General features: G+C 49.0%; 1 protein-coding gene across 2 annotated transcripts in view; it reads right to left on the bottom strand.

The window, feature by feature from the left end:
- Positions 1 to 2398: 2398 nt before the first annotated feature.
- FARSB (phenylalanyl-tRNA synthetase subunit beta) overlaps positions 2399 to 26879 on the bottom strand; it is a 113054-nt gene continuing 88573 nt past the window's right edge. For both annotated transcript variants that reach the window (XM_029067216.2, XM_029067224.2), the window contains one exon: positions 2399 to 2693. In XM_029067216.2, the coding sequence (XP_028923049.1) occupies positions 2542 to 2693 (152 nt within the window). In that variant the 3' untranslated portion in view covers positions 2399 to 2541. The remainder of the gene's footprint in view (positions 2694 to 26879) is intronic.

Genomic DNA, 26879 nt, shown 5'->3' with positions numbered 1-26879 from the left:
TTCGTAGTCAGAGATCGTGGGTTCGAATTCCCGCTCGGCCGCTGTGTGACTTTGGCCGAGTCACTTCCCTTCTCTGGGCCTCAGTTACCTCATCTGGAAAATGGGGATTGAGACTGTGAGCCCCACGTGGGACGACCTGATTCCCCTGTGTCTACCCCAGCGCTTAGAACGGTGCTCTGCACGTAGTAAGCGCTTAACAAATACAGATACCAACCAACATTCCATCGAGGGATAGGGTAATGGTGGTTACCATATCATGGCATTCCCTATTATTATAGATTTCTTCAGTGCGATCAGAGGTTTCAGAGTGTAACCTGCTCAAGTTTTCCTTGGCATAATGCAATTCCTTTCCCCGCCCTTTTTAGCATTTTGACTGGCTTGCATAGTGATCGTCGCCCATTTAAATCCTGCATAGGTAATGAAAGCTCTATCTGGAAGAAATAATGACAGCACGAAGGGCCTTCTAGCCGAATAGGGCGCGTGAAAGACGGTAACACTGAAAACGCGGTTCGGCAGTAACATATACACAATATATCAGATTCGGTCTTTCGGTACTGACCCTTACTTAGACTCATTCGCCCGTCGGGTCAGGATTTGGGGTCTAGGGGATGTATTTCATATCATCTCCAATGGCTAACTATACCTCGTTGCGCATTCTTTGGCTTAAAACCGTTCTCGCGGAACGACGATTCTTTAAAATGGTATTTATGTGCCAGCCACCCTACTAGGTGCCGGGGCGAATACGAGGTCATCAGGTTGGACACGACACGGGTCCTGTCCCACACGGGACTCACGGCCTTAACTCCCATTTTACAGATGAGGTCACCGAGGTCCAGAGAAGTGAAGTGACTTGCCCAAGATGACGCGGCAGACAAGCAGCGGAGCTGGGATCAGAACCAGGTCCTTCTGACTGCCGGGCCCACGCTCTATCCACTAGGCCGTGCTGCTTCTCAATTAAGAGTACTGAGTAGGATTCAGCAGTAAATACGGAAAAAGCCCGAGTGCAATCAGTCGGCAGCGGAACTCCTTTAAGGGCCTGCCAAAGACTGCAATAATTCCCAGTCGTCCACAGCGTGAAACTCCACCTGTTTTCGGAAGCCCTCCGTGGAGATCGGCCCAGAAGACGGCCGATGAAAGACGGCAGCAGCTCAGGACATCTGATGCTTTGCCCAGAAGTGACTCCTGGGCTCTCAGATTTGCCCCCCTCCCTCTCCCCCCTAAGGAGATCCTGCCTAGACGGTACGTAGAGCACCGGCCGGGACCTGGGTTCTAATGTCAGCCCTGCCCCCGTCTGCTGTGTGACCTTAGGCAAGTCGCTTCACTTCTCTGAGCCTCGGGGGAGGTACGGGGGAATGAGGTTGTCCCACGTGAGGCTCCCGGTCTTCATCCCCATTTTACAGATGAGGGAACTGAGGCACAGAGAAGCGAAGTGACTCGCCCACAGTCACACAGCTGACAAGGGGCAGAGTGGGGATCTACCCCAGTGCTTGGCACACGGCGTTAACTGGGCTAACAATTACGTTGACTAATTTATAGGACCATAAGGCAATTACGCTACCGACGACTACGCTACCTTTGCTAACGACTATGTTCACAATGCTAATTAGTGTTAACAGTTCCTGTCGGTGGTATTTTTATTATTTGGGGGGGGGGGGCAAAGGGCTAAGTTCATCCTGTTTTAAGACCAAGAAGCCAGTTGGTATTTGCCAGCAGGTAAACGCATTCTTCGGTACCCAGGAAAAACTCGTAAAACTACGCACGTTTACATGAGCGCTACAGTTCCTGTCTCCAAAGAGGCTTCATCACCGTCACGCCGGGGACCTCTCCGTCTTTTCTACTCCAGCTCAAGGCAGACCTCTCTTGTAAGCGTAGTTTCCAATCTAACTCTTCCTCTTTAGCAAGGGGGTGGGGTGAACTATTCCCGTTCGGGTGAGAGAGGCCCGAGGTCCAATTCCCGCCCGGCAGCCAACGTGAATAAAAGCGAAACAGAAATCTCGCCTATAAAATACTTCACGTTTTCAATGAATCGTTAGTTGGTTATTTTCCATCGCCGAGCACGTGACGGAGAACAAAAGCTAAAATGCCCAGTCATGCTCCCTTTCGTTCAGCTTTTGCTCTAATCAATTATCTAGTTTCATGCGATGAGAAAAGAATGAGATTCCTGTTACGCAGAAGTAATCGGTTACAGTATAAAGCTCCGCTGTTGTGGAACGTTCGTGATTTTTAGAACCGATCACGTGGTCGGCTCGTACATTTCTCTGGTAATATGCCGCTGGGCTTTTACCCAACGATGAAACTTTACACACTGATGGCCCGGCTCTCCCCAGATACCACATTCTGCTCTTGCCCAAGCTGCTCTAATTGCAGTGGAAGGAAGATATTTACCCATGGAGCCAGACAGTGTTTTTCTACTTTATTAAACATTAAAGCACAAATGGATGTTCCCTCTGGAGGGAGGAGGAGGAAGAGGGGCACTAAAGGACACAGGGGGAAGGGAAGGCGGCTATTTTGGAAAAGGATCACACCACACCAGTCCCCTCATCACAAAAAGGGTTCGATATTGATCTCCAGAGCAGAGCAGGGCATGGTCAGTTCAAACTTGGTGATAACGTCAGGATGGAGGACTCCAAGCTTTCCGATGCTCTGACCTTTGGCCAAGATCTCAGCGCACCGTCCGGGGAAGAAGGCAGAGTCTGGAAAAAACAATGAGACAAAACCAAAAAAGTGAGAAAAATCAACGTTTCTTTAGGCAAAAAGGTCCACGGGCATTTAACACTGAGAATACACCATTCTAACTTTTAAAACCTGCCTCTTCGGCCATCGAGCGGGGAATAATAATAATGATGGTGGTATCTGTTAAGCGCTTACTATGTGCAGAGCGCCGTTCTAAGCGCTGGGGTAGATACAGGGTCATCAGGTGGTCCCACGTGAGGCTCACAGTCTTAATCCCCATTTTTACAGATGAGGTAACTGAGGCACAGAGAAGTTAAGTGACGTGCCCACAGTCACACAGCTGACGAGTGGCAGAGCCTCTCTCACACTTTCGAGAACAGAAGGCCACGTCTCGAGAGACAGGAAACCAGAAAAACTTCAGTAAGGCAGAGACTGGAAAGCCTCTTTAAGGACCCTGGTTGTTCTGAAATGTGATTTTCGACGGAGACGTTACAGCAGCTGAATGGGGTGTGGGAGAGTTCATTCCCTGAAGTGAAAAAAGTTCAACCTGAGTCATTTAATAATCTGAAATATCTGTTTTTCCACCTTTCATTTAGACAAATCCAGCTTGCCGTCACATCAAGACTGAAGAGGAACGTCACGTTTGATCACAAGCCCCGCGACTAGTAACGTGAGCTAGGTGTATTAGCTGGATAAAGGTTTCAAAGCGGTTTCAGGAAATATAGTCTGCATATTCTGTGATGACCCAGCGCTCTTCCTCCATTTTTAAATCGCAGATGCAGTAGAGAGCAACCCCTTCATATCGTCACATCTCCTCCCTGAGGCCCTGCCCAATTAATCCCTCTCTTCTCCGGCTCGCTCTCCTTTCTGCGTCATCCAGGCCCTCGAATCTGTGACCTCTGGGCAGTTGCTGTTTCTATAAATTATAGATTATACACTATTCAGTCATATTAACGTCTGTTTCCCTCTCTAGACCGCAAGCTCGTCGTGGACACGGAACATGTCTCCAACCGTGTTGTAGTACGGTCTCCCAAGTGCTTAGTACAGTGCTCTGCACTTAGCAAAGTGCTTGACAAATGCCACTGATGACGTCGGGTTTTTAAAAATGAATGAATTCAGTGACTGTGACCGGTAAACCAAACCGGTAACTTTGTTCTTTGGTGGTTCCAGGTCAAACATTTAAGTGGTGGCTTCCTCTGTGATTTGCAGGAGCAAAACATCCAACTATTAAATTAAAAAACCCTCCAAGACAAGCTGATCGAGGCCAAGTGGATAGAGCACGGGCCTGGGATTCAGAAGGTCATGGGTTCTAATCCCGGCTCTGCCAGCGGTCTGCTGTGTGACGTTGGGTAAGTCACTTCACTGCTCTGGATCTCGGTTTCCTCATCTGTAAAATGGGGATTAAGATTGTGAGCCTCATGTGGGATAGGGACCGTGCCCAATCCAATTATCTTGTATCGACCCCAAGGCTTAGAAAGTGCCTGACACATAGTAAGCACTTAACAAATGCCATTATTATTATTATCATTATTATTATTATCACCACTCTCCTCAACATCTGCTAACATGCAAAAATTAATCTCACGCCTCCACTTCCCATCTCCCCCTCGGTACTAACCTAGAAGACGGGGTTCGGGTTGATGGACTTTGACTAACCAACCTTTCCTGGCATGAAATTCATAAACTATAACACCTCCCCACAACCGCTTTTCAAAATCAATGAAAGATTTATGAAATAGCAAACTGTTTTCCTCTAAAATTGGTTCAGAGGTCGGCATTATCTGGTGAATCCAGGCTTAGGGGAAAATCCGTTGCTGTCAAGTCAGTGTGGCAGCTCTACACCCTAGTGGAGATAAAAAAACTTCAAAAATAGTTCTAAAGAAATTGTGGGAATTGTGATGAGAGAAGCAGCGTGGCTCAGTGGAAAGAGCCCGGGCTTGGGAGTCAGAGGTCATGAGTTCGAATCCCGGCTCTGCCGCCTGTCAGCTGTGTGACTGTGGGCGAGTCACTTCACTTCTCTGGGCCTCAGTTCCCTCGTCTGTAAAATGGGGATTAACTGTGAGCCTCACGTGGGATGACCTGATGACCCTGTGTCTCCCCCAGCGCTTAGAACAGTGCTCTGCACATAGGAAGCGCTTAACAAATACCAACATTATTATTATTATTAGAGGGAAAAAAAAAGGCATTTTATCAGGGTACATCTCCGGGCACTGAAGACATCAATATGCGCCCCCAAAACGCTCTCTGAGTCCACACGGACGATTTTATCCATTTTCTCAGGAGTTCTGACGCCTCTCCGCTCTGCCATTCGCATCGTCGATACATACACTTGGTTGCCAAGAGCCTGGCACAGAGTAAGCATTTAATACTAGCTCGCTGGGGGCAAGTCTGCTCGTGGATAGAGCACGGGCCTGAGAGGACCTGGGTTCTAATACCGGCTCTGACATCTGTGTGCTGTGTGACCTTGCCAGGTCACCTCACTGCCTTGTGCCTCAGTTTCCCCATCTATAAAATGGGGATGAAGATCGTGAGCCCCATGTGGGACACGGACTGGGTCCGAAGTGATTAACTTATATCCGCCCCAGCGCTTAGAACGCTGCCCGGCACATAGTAAGAGCTTAACGAATACGATTTAAAAACCACCCCCTCCCAAAACTCTGTTGCATCGTACTCTCCCGCGAGCTTAGTACCGTGCGCACAGTAAGCGCTCAGTAAATACCACCGCTCGATTCATGATTATATTAACCGAAGAAAATGATAATAGCTGCGCCATCCAAGTCTGACACATACTCATCGAAATCCTACGGAAAAAAGCGATCAGCTATTTTTATATCCGCACGCGGGAGAGTCTATTAGAAACCTGTCCAAGTGAGGTAAGGACCAAATTGCCAACGGCTGCGCATTCCTGTCAGAATACAAGACAACCTAAAAACACAAACTACAAGTAATGGTTATGCTTAGCTGTAATTCGGTGTTTCCAGCCACTAACGGACGTGTTCGGGACCCTTTTGAAGCAGTGTGGCTGAGCGGGAAGAGCCCGGGCTTGGGAGCCGGAGGTCGTGGGTTCTAATCCCGGCTCTGCCGCCTGTCCGCTGGGTGACTTTGGGCAAGTCACTCAACTACTCCGTGCCTCGGTTACCTCATCTTTAAAATGGAGATTGAGACTACGAGGCCCTCGTGGGACGACCCGATTACCTTGTATCTCCCCCCCCCGCGCTTAGAACAGTGCTCGGCACATAGTAAGTGCTCAATAAATACCATCTTCATTCACTCGTTCGTTCCGGGTTTTGGACGTTCCTAATGTAGAATCTCCACCTGAGTTTCAACCTGCGTAACAGGTGAGAAGTGTAGAGTTCACACCAAAACCTTTCTCCCTCTCCCTCTTGTGAAAAGGTTGCCAGAGTCCACACTCACTGATAGGGATTTAGCTCTAAATCTCCCCGTTCTGAGAACGGTTCGGCTAATCCCGTGGTGACAATTCAGCCTTCCCGGTAATTCCGAGCCTTCTAACTCGACTGGATCAAAGCTACGAATACTTCTCCTCACTAGTCGTGATTGGCATCAAGGCTGGAGTTATGCTCTCCACACAAGCTCCTGAGACTCACAAGGATTCAGAGTTGGAATCAGGTAAATTCTTTTAAAATAAGGTTTAAAGAAAAAAAAAAAAAACCTCTTTGGGTGGATTGAAACTGGAAATGCCAGAAAAGGAAACCCAACCAAATTTTCCAACACGTGGTCATGATATGTATTTTTGAACAATACTCTATTAACCAAATTATACAGAAATGCACGATCTCTTTGGCGGAGATATTCGAGCCCAGGAAAAAGAATCAGAGGGTAGGAAGGCTTCACGACAAGCAAAAAGGCCCAAACGCCAGATGTTTACAAAAAAAGAAGCCACGTGGGAGTAAAACAACAAGGATATAATCGCTGGAAACAGAAAGAAAATAGCCCAGGCCTGTGGCGCTGACTACCCAACACCTACACTGTTGTTAATATCACAGCAGAACTGAGCGGATCTCATGGTCGATCCAAGAAAATTTTCACATTCAAATGTTCCCTGTTCTATTCTGAATGTGCCCCGCTCCCTTTTCTCTCAGAAGACCACTGGCCAGCAGTACATTATCACAGTACTTTTAAGATCGGCTTGAAACTTTTTGAGTTCATTTCCCGCAGAGTTTTCTATTTCACGACAAAGAGAGAATGAGAGAGAGAGAGAGAGAGTGTGTGTATGTGTGCAAACGTGCTTGCGAGCACATCCCTGGGGGTCTGATCGAAAGCTGGTACCCAAGAATCGGGGGGAGACTCTGTACCGCCAAACCCCGTCGCGCTGCCGGCCTTCCCGGAGTTTGGGGGCTGCCCTAAACCTCACCGGGTGGCAGGGGGAAGGAAGTCCACCAATGTTATCCCTTAATCAGAAAGTGGTGTTCACGGCGTAGCAGGCAGACAGACCGAGGCCTGGGACTCAGAAGGTCACGGGTTCTAATCTCAGCTCCGCCGCCTTGTCTGCTGTGTGACTTTTGGGCAAGTTGCTTCAAGTCTCTGGGCCTCATCTGGAAAACGGGGATGAAGACTGTGAGCCCTGTGCGGGGCAGGGACCGTGTCCGACCCAATCCGCTTGTATCCACCCCGGCGCTTCGTTGGAGTGCCCGGCACAGAGGAGCGCTTAAATACCATTATTATTAAGATCATTATTGTTTTTCTATTTCCGGGCTGGGGCCTGACTGAGGTGAGGTGTGTGTGTGTGTGTGTTGAGGGGGGAGGCAGAGTTCTGCCATCGGTAATCGCCATAGAGGTTTCACGTTTTTGCCGTCTGTCTCTCGATAAAAATCTACAGCCCACTGACGGAGAGGGAGTACAAGGACGAGACGGCGAACATGAGAAACGTCAGACCAAGGGTTCCTCCGATCCGGAATTCCATCCCCGACGGCGGCAACGGAAAGCTTCGAAGGACCTTCCTGACATCAAGGTTAACGGTCAGCGATGTGCCACCCAGCGACCATAACTCACTCCCCTCGTAATGATCCGTTACAGACAGTCCATCTGTGAATTTTCCCCCAAACCCTACCGAACCTACTCAAACGTTCAGGCGGCTCAATTTCCTGTGGTAATAATGTTGGCGTTTGTTAAGCGCTTACTCTGTGCAGAGCACCGTTCTAAGCGCCGGGGGAGATACAGGGTCATCAGGTGGTCCCACGTGAAGCTCACGGCCTTCATCCCCGTTTTACAGATGAGGTCACCGAGGCACAGAGAAGTCAAGTGACTTGCCCACGGTCACACGGCTGGCAAGTGCCAGAGCCGGGATTCGAACCCATGACCCCTGACTCCCAAGCCCGGGCTCTTTCCACTGAGCCACGCTGAGGTAATGCGTTCCAAAGGTTCACGACTCACTGTGGGAAGAAGTGCTTTCCCTTCCGGCTTCACGGGGCGCCTCCTCGCCCTGATGTTAGGGAATTTAGAGCCCGGGCTTGGGAGTCAGAGGACGTGGGTTCTAATCCCCCCTCTGCCACTTGTCTGCTGCGTGACCTTGGGCAAGTCGCTTCACTTCTCTGTGCCTCAGTGACCTCACCTGGAAAATGGGGATTAAGACTGGGAGCCCCACGTGGGACAACCTGATTCCCTTGTATCTACCCCCGCGCTTAGAACACTGCTTGGCACATAGCCAAGCGGCGGGTGGTTCAGTGGAAAGAGCCCGGGCTTCGGAGTCAGAGGTCACGAGTTCGACTCCCGGCTCTGCCACTTGTCAGCTTGTGTGACTGTGGGCAAGTCACTTCACTTCTCTGTGCCTCAGTTCCCTCATCCGTAAAATGGGGATTAAAAGTGTGTGAGCCCCACGTGGGACAACCTGATGACCCTGTATCTCCCCCAGCGCACCTAGTAGGCGCTTAACAAACACCAACATGATTATTATTAGTAAGTGCTTAATATATTCCATCACCATCAATTCCCGCGTTTGCTCTCCCTGATTGTGGAGACTTCAGCGCGTATCGTCTCGGCCCGCCCCTTCCAGCCCGAAGAGGTTGACGATGACGGTGCGCGAACTACCTTCTCACCGCGTGCTACGCACGCGATGTTGAGGCGTCTGGCCTCATAATGAAGCTTCGTTCCCCCGATCGTCCTGATTGCCTTCTCTACTTTTTTTTCGGATTTGGTCGTCCCTTTCCTACGAATTTATAAAGGCTGATTGCTTCAACGGGGGGGGGGGGGGGAGGTGAAAACAGAAGAATATAATGTGGGCTATTTCAGGGGGAACGTGCTAGAATTCATTCTGGTGATAAGATAGGCTGGTTTGAAGGTGATAACTTGGGTGCTGGGGCAGACTCCTCTTTCTGACCCAGGCACAAGGTATACATACTTCCACGACCCACACCGATCAATCCATTCTATTTACTGAGTGCTTACTGTGTACTAGGCGCTTGGGAGAATAAACTATTACAGAGTTAGCAGACACGTTTCTCACCCACAACGAGCTTAATAACAATAATAATAATAATAATAACAACAGTCATGATGGTATTCGTTAAGTGCTTACTACGTGCCTGGCACTGTGAATACAAGCAGATCGGGTCTGCCGTAGTCCCTTGTCCCACATGGGGCTCACAGTCTCAATCCCCATTTTACAGATGAGGTCACTGAGGCACAGAGGAAGTGAAGTGACTTGCCCAAGGTCACACAGCAGGCAAGTGGCAGAGGTGGGATTAGAACCCACAACCTTCTGGCTCCCAGGCCCGTGCTCCATCCACTACGCCACGCTGTTTCTCACAGGCAGCCTGCAGTCTAGAGGACATGACAGCCACCTATGAATCAATCAGTGGTATTTACTGAGCACTTACCGTGGGCAGAGCACTGACTAAGCTCCCGAGAGAGAACAATATAACCGTTATATATAACAGCGTGGTGTAGTGGATAAGCCCGGGCCTGGGAGTCCGGAAGTCACGGGTTCTGATCCCACCTTTGCCATCTGTCTGCTGTGTGACCTCGGGCAGGTCGTTTCGCTCATCTTGTGCCTTTTGCCTCGGTGCCCTCATCTGTAAAATGCGGACTGAGCCTGTGAGCTTGCACATGGCACGGGGACTGTGTCCAACTCAATCTCCTCGCATCTCAGCGCTCAGTACAGTGCCCGGCACAGAGTAAGCACGTAACAAATACCCCGTCGTCAGCAGAGTTGGTAGACACCTTCCCTGCCCACAACGAGCTTACGCTAATATAGCTGTATATGCATATATCTGTAAATGTATCTATTTGTGTATTTGTTTATATTAAAGTCGGTCTCCCCCTCTAGACTGTGAGCTTATCGTGGGCAGGAACGTGGCTGTTTGTCATTATACTGTACTTTCCGAAGTTCCGCACACAGTAAGCGCCCAATTAGAACGATTGACCAGCTACGGGATATGTACATACGTGCTGTGGGCGCGAGAGTAGGGTGAAAACGGGGCAAATGAAAGAGTGAGTAGAGGAAAGGAGGGCTCAGGGAGAGATGTGATTTTAATGAGGCCTCGAAGGTGGGGAGAGCGAGGGTCTCTTGGACACGAAGGGGGAGGAAGTTCTAGGTCGGAGGCAGGATGCGGGCGAGGGGCCGGTGGTGAGACAGGCGAGAGTGAGGTACGGGCGATCAGAGTGCCATGAAAGGAGCGAAGTGAATGCGCTGGGTTCTAGCAGGAAATCGGCGAGGTAAGATGGCGGGAGGGCGAGGCGATCGACTGAGTGCTTCAAAGCTGACGGTAAGGAGTTTCCGTTTGACACGGAGGTGGATGGGCAACCGCCGGAGGTCCCTGAGGACTGGGGAAACGTGGACCGAATGGTTACGTAGAAGAATGATCCGTTAAGCAGGCTGAAGTACGGACTGGAGTGAGGAGCGACAGGAGGCAGGGAGGTGAGCAAGGTGGCTGATACAGTAATCAAGGTGGGACGGGATACGTGCTTAGATTAACACGGTAGCGGGTCGGACGGAGAGGAAAAGGTGGGTTTTAGCGACGTCGTGAAGGCTGAACCAACACGATCTGGCGCCAGATGGAATACGTGGGTCGAAAGAGAGGCGAGTCACAGATAACGCCAAGGTTCTGGCCTGGGGGTGGCTTTTTCGACAGCAACGGGAAAGGCAGGGGGAGGACTGCGTGTGCGTGGGGAGATGAGGAGTTCTGTTTTGGACATGTTAAATTTGAGGTGTCGGCGAGACATCCCAAATAGAGATGTCCCGAAGGCAGGAAAAATGTGAAACTGCAGAGAAGGAGAAAGATCGGGGCCGGAGATGTAGATTTGGGAATCATCTGTATAGAGATGGCAGTTGAAGCCATGGGAAGGAGTGAGTTCTCCAAGGACTAGAAGGGGACTCAGGACTAAGCCTTGAGGAGGCCTAATGGGAGGCAGAGGAGGAGCCTCTGGTTAGACCGGTTAGAGAGATAGGAGGGGAACCGGGAGAGAACCGTGTCAGTGACGCCAAGGATCAATAATATTTCCAAAAGAAAGGGGAGGTTGATAGTGTCCGAGGCAGCTGAAAGGCCAACGGGGATTAGGACGGAGCAGAGGCCGAAGGATTCCGTAAGAAGGAGGTCACCGGTCTCCTTTCAGTGGGAATTTTCCATGGAGTGAAGGTGGAAGCCAAACTGGAAGAGATCGAGGAGAGAACTGGAGGAGAGGAAGTGGAGACTGTGAGTGTAGACCACTCTCTCTCGAGGAGTCTGGAGAGGAATGTTGGGAGGGAAGTGTGGGATCAAGGGAGTTTTTTTAGGATAAGGGACACACGGCATGGTTGAAAGCAGTGGGGAAGAAACTGTTGGAGAGTGAACAGCTGAAGACGGCTGTCAGGGGGGGAAGAAGGGAAGGGGACAGTGTTTTGAGGAGGTGAGATGGGGTCCAAGATGCAGGTGGAGGGGGTGGATTTTGAGAGGTGAGAGATCTTCTCGAGATCCTGCTGGGCAAGGTGAGAGAGTTGAAGAAGGGGCAGAAGGAGGGAGGGACTGGAGAGGAGGTGGGGAGAATTTACAGAGATCATGTCTGATGGCTTCAACTGTCTCAAATTAGGTGACCTGATCATTAAGGACCGGGGGGGGGGGGGGGGGGGGGGGGGTGAGGGGCGGAGAGAGAGAGACAGAGACAGAGAGAGAGACAGAGAGCGAGAGTGTGTGTGTGTGTGTGTGTGTGTGTGTGTTGGGGGGAGAGGGGAGAGCAGCGGCAGAAGGACCGGAGGTTTGAGGAGGGAGTTAAATATCTGAAACTACTAGACAGGAATTATACCAGATGTGTTCTCTCTTGCCATCCCATGTGGGCTTGGGGTGGGGATGAGTCAAAAATCTTCCACATCCTGCCCTACAGTCAGGAGCTGCTGGCAGCAGAGGGGCCCCATTATTACTAGTATTACGATGAATCGTATCTATTGGGTGCTTACTGCGTGCAAAGCACTGCGCTAGCACCTGGGAAAGTACAATATGGCATCAGACACAATCCCGGCCCACAACGAGCTCACATTTTAGAGGGCCCCAGGTAATGTCCTGACCATCTTCCTGAATCTCACACCTGGGTAAGGTTCACGATCGCCCTACCCCTCTCCTCATCTCTCAGTTATCAGTAATTTTTGTTCATAAATTTAATTAACGTTTCTAAAAGGTATTGACTGTTTCTCAAGGAGGTCTCTCATCTGTTCTCTAACTCCAAGGCCTCAATCTGTGCCTCTGCTTCGTTCCTCACTCGCCTCCTAAAATCACTCTCTCCCTTTCTCCCCACTTTTCTCCCTGCTGTTTTCAACCTCTCACCCACGGCTCCTTGCCCTCTGCCTTCAAACGCGCTCACTAGAAGAAAGCGTGGCTCGGTGGAAAGAGCACGGGCTTGGGAGTCAGAGGTCATGGGTTCGAATCCCGGCTTCGCCACCCGTCGGCTGTGTGACCGTGGGCAAGTCACTTCACTTCTCTGAGTCTCAGTTACCTCATCTGTAAAATGGGGATTAGGACTGTGAGCCTCACGTGGGGCAACCCGATTCCCCTGCATCTGCCCCAGCGCTTAGAACAGCGCTCTGCACATAGGAAGCGCTTAACAAATACCAACAGTCTTTCCTCGATCCCTTGGCCCCCTCCAGCTATCCCCTCATCTCCCTGCTCCCATTCTCATCCAACCACCTGGAACGGGTCGTTTACATCCACTGCCTTCATTTCTTCTCCAACCAACTTTCTTCCTGACTTGCTACAATCAGGTTTCTGAGCCCTTCCCTCCACTGAGACTGCACGTTTTCAAGACACTGACACCTCCCTTAGAGCTGAGTCCAAAGGGCTATACTCCAAACTAATCTCACCTGACCTCTCGTCGATCAATCAGTCGTATTTATTGAGGGCTTACTACGTGCACAGCGCTGTACTAAGCACCTGGGAGAGTACAATACAACAGAGTTGGCAGATATGTTCCCTGCCAACAAGGAGCTTAGTTAGGAGGACAGGTATTGCTATCAACCACGGATCTGTAAATGAGTGCTGTGGGGTGGAAGGTGGGGTGACTATAATAATAATAATAATAATATAATTAGGGCATTTTTTAGGTGCTTCTTGTGTGCCAAGCACCGTTCTAAGAGCTGGGGTAGATACAAGGTAATCAGGTTGTCCCATGGGGGGCTCACAGGTTCAACCCCCATTTTACAGATGAGGCAACCGAGGCACAGGGAAGTTAAGCGGCTTGCCCGAGGTCACACGGCAGACAGGTGGCGGAGCCGGGATTAGAACCCATGTCCTCCGATCCCAAGTCCGTGCTCTTTCCACTAAGCCACGCTGCGTCCCCAAGCACTATCAACACTATCAAGGACCGATCCAAGCGCAGAGACGGCCAGAACGAGGGTGAGCGCAGGGGAAAAGAGGACTTCACTGGGGAAGGCCTCCTGGCAGAGATGTGACTATAATAAAGGCCTGAAAGTCGGGAGGGTGGCTGTCTGTCACGTGTGATGGGCGGGAGAGTTCCAGGCCAGAGGGAGGATATGGGCAAGGGGTCAGTGGTGAGATACATGAGATCGAGGTACGGTAGAAATCTAAACACCGGGACAACCTTGTCCACTTTAGGTCTGTCCTTCCTGGCCTAAACTTTCTCCTCTCCTCTACCCGGCAAAACGGTTTCTTTTCCCTTATTGACACCCATGCCCACCATCTTCTTCAGCTGTTCTGGACATTTAACTCCCTCCTCATGCCCCGTTCCCCTCCCCTACTCCTACTCATCTGCCACCTACCTCACTAGGAAAATTAACACCATCACGTCTGAACTCCCCAAAGTCACCCCTTCTTCCCCATCCCCACCTCCCCCCGGCCCCGCTCTCGACCCCGTCCTCTACTTTCCCGTCCTTCCCAGCGGCATCTTTGGAGGACATCTCCTCCCTCCTCTTAAATGCCACGCCCTCCACCTGTGCTTTGGACCCCATTCCCTCTCCCCTTATAAAAACTCTCACCCCTTTCCCTCCTCCCCTCCTTAACCTCCGTCTTCAACCACTCACTCTCCAACGGCTTCTTCCCCTCTGTCTTCAAACATGCCCGTGTCTCCCTTACCCTAAAAGAACCATCCCTTGACCTCCCTCAGCGCCCCCGCCAGTTATCGCCCCATCTCCCTCCTACCTTTCCTTGCCAAACTTCCGGAGCGAGTCTTCTACACTCGCTGCCTCAAGCTCCTCTCCTCCAACTCTGTCCCGGACCCCTTCCAATCTGCCTTCCGGTCCCCCCGCTCCTCGGAAACCGCCTCTCAAAAGTCACCAGCGACCTCCTTGCCAAATCCAACGGCTCCTACTCCATCCTAAGCCTCCTCGACCTCTCAGCTGCCTCTGACGCTGTCGACCATCCATCCCCTTCTCCTCAATACGTTATCCAAGCTTGACTTCACTCACTCCATCCTCTCCGGATTCTCCTCTTATCTCTCTGGCCGTTCATTCTCGGCCTCCCTCACGGGCTCCTCCTCCCCATCCCATCACCTGTCAGGGTTCCTCAGTGTCACTTCTTGGCCCCCTTCTATTCTCCGACTACACTCACTCCCTTGGTAAGCTCATTCACTCCACAGCTTCAACTATCACTTCTACGCGGATGACACCCGAATCTATATCTCTTCCCCTGTTCTCCCTTCCTCCCTCCAAGCTGGCATCTCCTCCTGCCTTCAGGCCATCTCCACCCGGATGTCCGCCCGCCACCTAAAACTCCACATGTCCAAGACTGAGCTCCTCATCTTCCCTCCCAAATCCTCTCCTCTCCCTGACTTTCCCGTCACTGTGGACGCCACAAAGCACCCGTCCCGTCTCACCGGCCCGCAACCTGGGTGTCGTCCTTGACTCCGCTCTCTCGTTCACCCCACACGGCCGATCCGTCACCGAAACCCGCCGGTCTCACCTTCACGACATCGCCAAGATCCGCCCTCTCCTCTCCATCCAAACCGCTATCGTGTTAGTCCAATCGCTTATCCTATCCTGACTGGATGACCGCATCAACATCCTTCCTGATTTCCCAACCTCCTGTCTCTCCCCACTTCACTCTGAACTTCACTCTGCTGCCCGGATTATCTTTCTACAGAAACATTCTGGGCACGTCACCGCCCGTCCTCAAAAATCTCCAGTGGTTGCCTATCGACCGCCATACAAGCAAAAACTCCTCACTATTGGTAAGCAGGGTGCAAGTAGAAGCAGCGTGGCTCAGCGGAAAGAGTCCGGGCTTGGGAGTCAGAGGTCATGGGTTCGAATCCCGGCTCTGCCACTTGTCAGCCGTGGGACTGTGGGCGAGTCACTTCATTTCTCTGGGCCCCGGTACCTCATCTGGAAAATGGGGATTAAAACTGTGAGCCCCACGGGGGACAACCTGATTTCCTTGTATCTCTCCCAGCGCTTAGAACAGTGCTCATAGTAAGCGCTTAGCAAATACCAACATTATTATTGGGAGTCAGAGGTCATGGATTCTAGTCCCGCTTCTGCCGCTTGTCAGCTGTGTGACTTTGGGCAAGTCACTTCACTTCTCTGGGCCTCAGTTCCCTCATCTGTAAAATGGGGATGAAGCCTGTGAGCCCTACGGGGGACACCCTGATCACCTTGTATCCACCCCAGCGCTTAGGACCGTGCACACAGGAAGAGCTTAACAAATGCCGTTTATTATTATTTCCACCGAGCCACGCCGCTTCTCTGTAAGACCTCGAACGGCTTTCACGGAAATGGTTGTAATTATCCTTACAACTTCTCCGTGAGGAAGAGGCAGGTATGACATCTCCTGCTTACGGATGGGAGAGACTGAGGCAAAGAGAGGCTCAGAGTCACATACTCTGTAGGAGAGCTGGAACTAGGATTCGGGTGACTTTCTGCCATGTTTATTGTTGTACTGTACTCTCCCAAGCGCTTAGTAGAGTGCTCTGCACACATTAGGCGCTCAATAAATACGACTGACTGACTGAATGAATCTCAGGATCCTACTTCAGTACTCTACATAAAGACAACCCTGGATATGCCAGTCCCCGCTGCATTTCCGGACCTGGCATCCAACAAAGCCTTGTCCTAAAAGAAACCATTCATCCTAAAGTCAAAGACCATGATGGTAATAATAATAAAAACACAATAATAAAAGACCCAACTTGGCTCTCTTTGGGCTTAAGAATCCTGTGCTTTACAACATCTTCACAGATTTTCCTGTTCTACTAGCCGGCCAGTAAACAAAACCGAGTGCTCTTCCAAAAGAAAAGGACGGCCCTAACGAAACCTTCATACTCTCATTTCCGGCGACGTACACAGCAGTCAGCTCTTTTGGTATCAATTACAGTAAAGGGCCTTCACACGTAAAACGGGTTTCATTAAGGCTGCGTTTTATGTGGAAATACTACATGGAAGTCCTGGACAAAAGCCACATTATTTAACATAAATAAGAATTTAATTTCCAATAGGCAGTGGGGTGTAAATGAGGCCTTTAATTAAAGCTTTTGTAGCATCTCCTCCACACCTATAATCGTCCCTCTGTGCTCAGACAGTAGGGCCACTTTGATGACCTTGGGGGCAATTCTCTGGCCAGTAATCCAATGCGGTTCCTAGTCTTTAGCACATTTTCTGGCTAATTGACCTTCAAAGCGCTCCGGTGCCCTCCCTATCTCCCTGGTTGCCAAACACCTTTCACAGTTTCTTTCTAACCTCTTCTTTTACAGATTAGAGTAATACTATAGATCCCAGTCAGGATGAGATCTGCACAGTCCGAGTGGCTCCCGAAGCTTCGGAAGTGGAAGCTTAAGGAGGTAACGGAGCAGACCCTTAATTCTGAATCTACCAGAAGCGTTTTCAAATCGCAGCCTCACAATTTCTTAATCTGGAACCAACCCCTTTTGGCTGGCTACAGTCAATATGCCCACTGTGGATTTACACCAACTCATCCTTTCCAAATGTCCTGTCTTAATTTTTTCATTTTCTTCAGGTATCAGATTAACCTAATTAATTTTGGTTGACTCCCTTCTCATCTAATGCAGAACATGTCGTATTGAATCTTCCCGCTAATATGTTTCGCCTTCTCTACAGCCTCCAGATCCAGCGAACCCCACAAAGAACTGAACTGGTAAAGAACGGAGAAATGTCTACTCTGCCTCGAGAAACGTCTGCCTTGAGAGACTTGGTCAGAACCCAAAAGGCCACAATGGTTCGGGGAAATCTGCTGAGAGTAAGGAGGTTGATTAGCGTACCAACAAAAGTGGACATTACGGAATTATTTTAAAAACCTAAGCTCAGAAAGGCCAGGAGTAGAATACATAAGGCAGCACCATCCACTCATCACGAACAGGGATACGGGGGGGGGGGGGGGGGGGGGGCGGATTTTTTTTTTTTTTAATATTTGTTAAGCACTTATAATGTGCCAGGCACTGTACTAAGCGCTGGGGTAGACACAAGCTAATCGGGTTGGACCAAGCCCAAGTCCCATAAGGGACTCACGGTATTAGTCCCCATTTTACAGAAAAGTAACTGAGGCACAGAAAAGTTGCTCAAGGTCACACGGCAGACATCTGGGAGAGCCACATGCACTCTATCCACTAGGCCATCCTGCTTCTTCTGCACGGAAGTTGGAAAATAACAAGCTGAAAGACCTGGATGCTAGTAACTGGGTAAGCTCCTTGTGGACAGAAAATGATGGCTACCAACTCTATTGTATTTATTGAGCATTTACTGTGTGCAGAGCACTGTACTAAGCGCCTGGGAGAAAACAATATAACCATTAAAAAAGACAGATTCCCCGCCCACAATAGGCTTACGGTCCGGAGGGGAAGACGACAATTAATAAAAATAAATAAACGAAGGGGATGTACGTAAGTGCTGTGGTGAATAAAGGGGGTGAGTCAGGGCGATACGGAAGGGAGTGAAGGAAAAGGAAAAGATGGTTTAGTCAGGGAAGGCCTCTTGGAGGAGATGTGCCTTCGATAAGGCTGTGAAGCTGGGGGGAGAGTCGCTGTCGGATATTCATTCATTCGACAGTATTTACTGAGCGCTTACTATGCGCAGAGCACCGTACTGAGCGCTTGGAATGGACAATTCGGCCACAGATAGAGTCACTCCCTGCCCACTGACGGGTTTACAGTCTAATCGGGGGAGGGCATTCCAGGCCAGAGGCAGGAAGTGGGCGAGATGGCGGCGGTGAGCCAGACGAGACTGAGGTACGGCGTGTAGGTTGGCATTAGAGGAGTGAAGTGTGGGTGCGCTGGGCTGTAGTTAGGAGAGTCACGAGGGGCAAGGAGCTTCTCTTCGGAGGGGTTGTGGATGGGCAACAACTAGAGGTTCTTGAGGAGTGGGGAAACATGGATTACAACGTTTTTACAGAAAAGTGATCTGGGCAGCAGCGTGAAGTATAGAACCGCTTAGTACAGTGCTCTGCGCACAGCAAGTGCTCAATGAATACCACCGATTAATTGAAACGTGGGCAGCCTCATGTCCAGCCTAAGAAAAAGGGCATAATAACGCACATATAGGTGAACGTGGTGGGCTGAAACTGTGGGTTGAGATCATGGAGTTCTGTTCCAACGGTGTCTCCTGATAGTTCTGGGCTGCGGCCTACGGGTCCTGGTAGCCCCAGGCTGCGCCCAACAGTCTGCCCGGATTTGGGGGACTGTCTTGCCCTGAGACCCCCAGCACCCCCGACTGAGGAGACCGGTTTGGGTTGTGGAAAAACCAGGAGATGTTATGTCAATCGGGTGGACTCGGTCTCACCTGAGTTTCTGGAAGGCTCAATGAGGCAGAAGTAGCTTAGCTTTCCTAATTTCTGCTTGATTTGAGTGGTTTAGGGATTGCTGACGTTAAGTTTGTAGTACAGGTTGCCCTCGGCCCGTAGAGTAACGTCTCCAAATGAAACGGTTCGGTTACTCTACCAGTTCAAAGACCAGTTCAAAGCGTACTTTACGAAAGCTATCGCCAAAAGCTTTCATACCTGGGTGCCTACAGGAAATAAGTTATGTTTCAAATAAATGTTCAATCTATCTGTTCTGTATAAAGATAACAAGTACTTGGGAATTCTTGAAATTAGACAAAAAAATTTTTCCACCACGTACTGATGTAGAAAGCACTCTATTAGTAATGGTATGTTTTTCAGTCCAAATGATCCGTTGCGGCAACATTTATTTTTAGAGGGTATACAGCAGCTCTAGAAAACCATAATGATCTAAAATGGAATCAGCACCTGCACCTATTATTGACCACAATATATTTTTCTTGTATTTTGTCCTGGGAAAGAGATTGCATATCACTGAAAACAAACATCAGTATGTGGTAACTCAACAGATGACCCACTTTTTGCACCTGCAAAAGCAAGGCATTCACGTACTGAATGAAATACTCTTTCCCAAAACTGGGTGGGGAGGGAACTCCACCATAGCATAGAGAGCAGTGCGGCCTAGTAGAAAGAGCCCAGGCCTGGGAGTCAGTGGACCTGGGTTCTAATCTCAGCTCTGCCGCAAACCTACTGTGTGGACCCGGGCAAATTACTTAACTTCTCTGTGCCTCAGTTCCCTCCCTCATTTGCAAAATGGGGATTCGATACATGTCCTCCCTCACCCTCAGGCTGTGAACCCTAAGAGGGACCTGATTATCTAGTTTCTACCCCAGCGCTTACTACAATGCTTTGGCACAAAGTAAACACTTAATTACCACAATAATGATTATACTACTATTATTATTATTATTATTATTATTATTCTTCTTAGAATGTTATCGGGGTTGTAAATGGGGAAAATGGAGAATCTGAAAAATGCCAAGTGGAGTTAGGGAAGGCAGCAAGGATTAGGAGGGGAAAGAGGAGGCTGAGGGAAAATGGGGACGAAGAGGAGGAGAGGACGACGAGGAGGAATAAAGGGGGCGTAATTACTTCCTAAAGGAAAATGAAAGAGTCGGGCCACTGGGTATGAGGTTCAAGCAGCACAGGGTAAGTAACAGGGTAGTGGTAGTAGGTAGCACACAGAACATGAAAGAGCCTGGAAAATTAACTCCACTTCCAAAAGTTCTGGGAAAGTAAAAAAAAAAAATAAAAATCCAACGATAGTAGTCACTTTTGTGGGCGGAAGCCTAATTCAAATAAAGAGGATAAAGCTCTAAAAGTCTTTTCAGATACATACAATATTTTTAAATTACAGCTAGAATGAACTATTTACGGTACCTAAAGTCTTGAAAGAGTTAGTGGACTTAATCCTTTGGCTTCAATAGCTATCTTTCATTCTTAAACATCAAAAGGATGAAAAAAACGCTTAACAATACTTTATAATGCCTAGAAAACAGACCTGCTAATCCTTCCACACCTGGAGGTGTCATTAAACTTTCAAGATAATAAAGCAAATGGGCACTAGGCAAAATGAGTCCCGGGTTAATAAGAAAATCATTTTATATTTATTGGATTACAGCATTGTGCCACAAAATCTGAATGGGCTTCCTACAGCTAAATTCTGTACCCTAACTCGGTAACGAAAGCCACTGCTCGTCTTCACTCTCTGTCAAAGACAGACGATACCCTAAACTTTAAACTTTGTCAAATAACTACTACCCTTCACATTTTACCCAGATATGTCAAACAGAGAATATTCAAAATCAAGGAACAAACCATCTCCCTCAGTGATCAAAGGAAAATAATCCCACCATTTCTCCATCTTGACAAGTGCAGAGAAATCTATAATTGACTTTCACGATTGCCGGGTTTCACGTTACTTAGGGAGAAATTAATTGTGAAAATACAAAACAATTGCAGTGTCCAAGTGAAGCGTTTTAAAAGGACGCAGTTAAGATCTCAGTCAATGCCGAAGACGATCAAGAATGAAAAAGTGGGCTAAATTGATGGTAGCTTCACCCTTAGGCAAGGAAGGGTGGAAACATTTAAATCCACTGGCTTGGGCTGATTGAATGGCATCTACAAACACGGTAATAATAATAATAATAATAATGTCGGTATTTGTTAAGCGCTTACTATGTGCAGAGCACTGTTCTAAGCGCTGGGGGAGATACAGGGAAATCGGGTTGCCCCACGTGGAGGCTCACAGTCTTAATCCCCATTTTACAGATGAGGTCACTGAGGCCCAGAGAAGTGAAGTGACTTGCCCACAGTCACCCGGCTGACAAGCGGCGGAGCCGCGATTCGAACCCATGACCTCTGACTCCCAAGCCCATGCTCTTTCCACCGAGCCAGGCTGCTTCTCTAATGCCGCCACTATTCTAACCGCCTCCTTGGCTTTACAGATCGGCTTTATTTTGGGATGGTTAAAAGATGAGCTTTAGTCACAAAAAAAAGACCCTCGCTCGCCCTTCTCCACATCAACTCGAGGGGCGATCTGCCAATGCGATCTCGACTACACTGTTTTCCGGCAATCCTGAGGGCCGCGTAGAGATTCCTGAATATAGGGCTTAAGAGGTAGGAGGGAAATGAAAATACAACGGATAACAACGATGTATCTAATTCAAATAAAAAATATGAGGTCCTGATTCCGGAAGGAGGGGCCAGGGACCCCTGGACTCCCCTGGGAGGTGGTGGTAAAGTACTTGACCCCCGGGGCAAAAATTAGGGGCAGGACCTCTCGCTTCCACATCGGATAAGTTGCCCTGAGCAGTGCATTCATCGGGTGACCTGTTGCCCTGAGAATTGGGCTTCGTCTAGCCTCCCCTCGGTAAGAACAGCTAAGTGGACCATTTCCTCTCGCATCAACCATTAAGTAAGAGGCTTTCCTTCAGCTGGCTCCCTCTTTCCGGTTTGCTCTCTTCTCCTATTTCATCCCAGCTAATGCTCCCTCCATTCATTCGATAGTATTTATTGAGCGCTCACTCTGTGCAGAGCACCGTCCTAAGCGCTTGGAATGGACAGATCGGCAACAGACAGAGACGGTCCCTGCCCTCCGACGGGCTCACGGTCTAATCGGGGGGGACGGACGGACGAGGACGATGGCGATAAGTAGAGTCGAGGGGAAGAACATCTCATAAAAACAATGGCAAATAAATAGAATCGGGGTGATGTACATCTCATTAAACAAAATAAATAGGGTGATGACAAAATGTAAGTTCCTCGAAGGCAGGGACTGTGTCTGCCAACTCTATTGTACTGTACTTTCCCATGTGCTTAGTACAGCGTTCTGAACACCGGAAGCGCTCGATAAATACCATCGACTGCCTGACTCACGATTCCTACCTTTGAATTGTAACAGCTCGATTCTATTTACTGCTATTGTTCTTGTCTGTCCGTCTCCCCCGATTAGACTGTAAGCCTGTCAAAGGGCAGGGACTGTATCTGTTACGGATTTGTCCATTCCAAGCGCTTAGTACAGTGCTCTGCACATCGTAAGCGCTCAATAAATACTATTGAATGAGAGTGACTTGCCCAAATCAGGAGGGGCCCGATGAAAGCTATTAACAATGATAATGGTGACCTGAATATCACCTAACCTCCCTTCAATCAATCAATCAATCAATCAATGGTATTTAGCACTTTTTGTCTGCAGAACACTTAAAGGAGTTAGTCTGGGAAGGCCTCTTGGGGGGGGGGGGACGCAATTTTAGAGAGGTTTTGAAGGTGGGGAGAACGGGAAACCGTCAGATATGAAGGGGGAGGTCAGCGGGAGAATGGGGGCGAGGGGATGGGTGAGACAGACAAGATCGAGGTACACAGAGTAGATTGGTCTTAGAGGAGCAGAGTGGCTGAGTTGGGTTGAAGAAGGAAATGAGGAAGAGAGCGCGAGAGTTCTACTGAGTGCCTTAAAGGCGACGGCAAGGGGTTTCTGTTTAATTCGGAGGTGGATGGGCAATTACGAGAGGTTTCTGAGGAGCGGGGAAGACACGGACCGAAGAATTTTCCAGAAAAACGACCCAGTGAGCGGACTCAAGGACGGACGACGGAAGGGAGAGATAGGATGGAGGGTGGACAGCGAGGAGGCTGATGCAGGAGTCAAAGCGGGAACCCCTCGGCTCCGCATGGTAGCCATTTCATCGTTAACGTTCTCCAGATTCTCTGTGAATTTATCTTTTTTTCCCCTTGCAGAACCTCGTCTGTTCAGTTCAAGCAGCATGGCTGGGTGGAAAGAGCAAGGGCTTCGGAGTCAGAGGTCATGAGCTCGAATCCCAGCTCTGCCACTTGTCGGCCGGGTGACTGTGGGCGAGTCACTTCACTTCTCTGGGCCTCAGTTCCCTCATCTGGAAAATGGGGATGAAGACTGTGAGCCCCACGTGGGACAACCTGATTCCCCTGTATCTCCCCCGGCGCTTAGAACAGTGCTCTGCACATAGTAAGCGCTTAACAAATACCAACCAAAAAAAAAAAAGAGCTGGTGAAATACTAAAGAATCTACGGGTAAAAGTGTAAGCGTCTTGGACCGTGTCCGACCCGATTTGCTCGCATCGACTCCAGCGCTTGGTATAGTGTCAGGCGACATGGTAAGCCCTTAAATATCACAATTATTACTAGTATTGTTGTCATTAGTATCGTCTGGTGGGAAGGGGGACCGCGTCTTGTGTTTCTGCCGTAGTTCCCCCAGGCACTCGTGTGTCGTACTGAGTGGGTGTTCAATGCAAGCAGCGTGGCTCAGTGGAAAGAGCCCGGGCTTGGGAGTCAGAGGTCATGGGTTCGAATCCCGGCTCTGCCGCTTGTCAGCCGTGTGACTGTGGGCAAGTCACTTCACTTCTCTGGGCCTCAGTTCCCTCATCTGTAAAATGGGGATTAACTGAGCGCCTCACGTGGGACAACCTGATTACTCTGTATCTACCCCGGCGCTTAGAACAGTGCTCTGCATAGAGTAAGCGCTGAACAAATACTAAATAAATACCAATGCTATTGCTCAAGGAGCCCCACCATGCTATGCGTAGGAAAACTGAAGCAAAGAAATCAGGAGACTTCCCCAGTGCTGCAAATCAAAATGACGGCGATGACAGACAGCCAATCTAAACTCCTAGACTAGTGCGGGAGGATTCAGCAGGTTCCCCGTTAAGCCTCCGGCTGACGTAAAAAAAAAAAAAAAAAAAATTCCACGTGCTTCTAATAAATTGCTAAAGCCTGGGATCACTAAAATACCCCCACACCAGACTCCCATTTATGAAGAACAACAACAAAATGAAAATAGTAATAATTGTGATATCTGCTAAGTGCTTTCTATGGAGAAGCAGCATGGCTCAGTGGAAAGAGGCCGGGCTTTGGAGTCAGAGGTCGTGGGTTCGAATCCCGGCTCCGCCACTTGGCAGCTGTGTGACTCTGGGCAAGTCATTTCACTTCTCTGCGCCTCAGTTACCTCATCTGTAAAATGGGGATTAAAAGTGGGAGCCCCACGTGGGACAACCTGATTCCCCTGTGTCTACCCCAGCGCTTAGAACAGTGCTCGGCACACAGTAAGCGCTTAACAAATTCCAACATTATCATTACAAGATAATCGGGTTGGACGCAGTCCCTGTCCCACACAGGGCTCCTTGTCTCAATCTTCATTTTACAGATGAGCTCCCTGAGGTACAAGCAAGTGAAGTGACTTGCCCAAGGTCACACAGCAGACAAGTGGCGGCGCCGGGATTAGAATCCAGGTCCTGCAGACTCCCAGGCCTGTACTCCATCCAGGAGGCCCAGCTGCTTCTCTTTCAGATCGTCAGCATCTTACAGAACACAGCACCACAAATATCGTCAGGCCACACGAGCCATCCTGAAAATTAGTTTAGTTTTTTTGTGGTTCTCAAGTGGGCACTATTGTAACAAATGTGCTCGAGTAAAAAACAAATTAATCAGATCAGATACAGTCCCCATCCCACGTGGGGCTCACAGTCTAGGTTGGAGGGGGATCCAGGACTGAATCCCCATTTTGCTGTTGAGGAAACTGCAAAGCGGGATTTTAGATTCCCAAAATCACACCAGAAACTACGACTGCTTACTCTGGCAGCACTCTGGAAAAAAACTAAAAAGTTAAAGGCGTGGGAGGGGGTTATGCACCTAAAAAGAACGGAATGTTGGGAGAACCACCATTTTCTAGAACTGGAAAATGTAGTGTGAAAAAAAAGATTTCCGCTTTAGTAGATTCCGGTAAATCCCGAAGGCCTATAACCTCACTGTCAGCAGGACCGTCTCTGAACCAAAGGACAACTTGATTTTATTTATTAACCTTAACAGTGGTTAATTCTTAATTGTGGGACAATTAATAATACTGGTCATTATCCAAACACAAAAAGTGAACATAAGATGGTCATTTTCCATTAAAAAAACACACCAGAACACCTCCTTGCCCCCAATCCCAAGGAAAGAGCAGCAAAACGTCCAAATCTCTACTCTGCATATCCAGATCCGACCCTCGAGTGCTGACCTTCCACCACCCTGAGGTCTGTTCAACTCCATCAGCTGAGTACAGCAGGCTGAATTTAGCATCTGCTTCTCTGATCAGAACAAATGCACTCAGGTGCACTCACTGGGAAGCAGCGTGGCCTAGCGGAACTAGGGAGTCAGAGGGCCTGGGTTCTAATCTGACTTGTTGCGTGACCTTGGGCAAGTCACTTAACTTCTCTGTACCTCAGTTGCCTCGAGTATAAAATGGGGATTAAATCCTACCCCCTGTGAGACCCATGTGGGACAGGGACTGTGTCCAACCTGATAAACCTTCCTCTACCCCTGCACCTAGAACGGCGCTCGACACAAAGTAAGCCTCGGCAAATACCATAAAAAACCCTCCAAATGCAGCAACTGAGTTTTTCCTCTATCTATCCCAGTGCACAATGCTTGGTACATAGTAAACATTTACTATTATTACTACAAAATCTTTTTACAACTCCCTCATCAGAAAATGCTTCAAACCGGCCCTGAAAAAAATGAAGAACGTACACTGAGCGGTTCCGAAAGGCGCCCGCCACATTCTGCTAAACCCCTCCAAGGAGCTCTTTCATTCATTCATTCACTCGATCGTATTTATCGAACGCTTACTGTGTGCAGAGCACTGCACTAAGCGCTTGGCAAGTACAATTCGGCAACAAATAGAGACAATCGCTACCCAAAAACGGGCTCAGAGTCGATCCAGAAACTTTCAAAAAGGAATAGAAATCACCGTCTCGTAGGTGATGGGATTCCAAACTTGAGAACGGAGAGGGCAAGAGAGAGCCAAACGCCTGGGAGAAGAAGAGCTTTTAGAATACTAGATCGCTCTAACTGCAATCTAGAGAAGCAACACGATGTCGTGGATAGAGCTTGGGCCTGGGAGTCGGGCGGTCATGGGTTCCAGTCCCGGCTCCACCACCTGCCTGCTGCGTGACCTTGGACAAGTCACTTCACTGTGCCTCAGCTACCTTATTTGAAAAATGAAAATTGAGACTGTGAGCCCCAGGTGGGACGGGGATTGTGTCCGACTTGATTTGCTGATATCCACTCCAGCGCTTAATTCGGTGCCTGGTAAGCGCTTAGTAAGCGCTTAACAAATACCAATGTTATTATCATTATTAGTCAGTGCTTAAAAAATACCATCGTTATTATCAGGCTGTTTATTTTGGAGGGGGCATGCAACTCATGGCTCTAGAAAGCTTACACTAAACTCAAAACTATTTCTAATAACACACAGATGATATAATCACTGTTTTTCCCGCACCTAGAGAATGATGCTGTTACTGAAACTTGTTGAAACATAAACGTTGACAAAAATATTTACTGATAAAATGTGATTTTTTTTTTTTAGCCACCCTATAATTTCACAGATAAGTCTTCACAGTGTGATGACACGGAATTAAGCTTTACTACGCCTTACATCATACCCTTCAATTAATTAAGGGAGTAGAATGGAGGAGAGAGCAA

Source organism: Ornithorhynchus anatinus, chromosome 1 (assembly GCF_004115215.2).
Source record: "Ornithorhynchus anatinus isolate Pmale09 chromosome 1, mOrnAna1.pri.v4, whole genome shotgun sequence".
Taxonomy (NCBI): Eukaryota; Metazoa; Chordata; class Mammalia; order Monotremata; family Ornithorhynchidae; genus Ornithorhynchus; species Ornithorhynchus anatinus.
The sequence above is the reverse complement of the archived record's forward strand: the minus strand, read 5'-3'. Positions and strand labels throughout refer to the sequence as shown.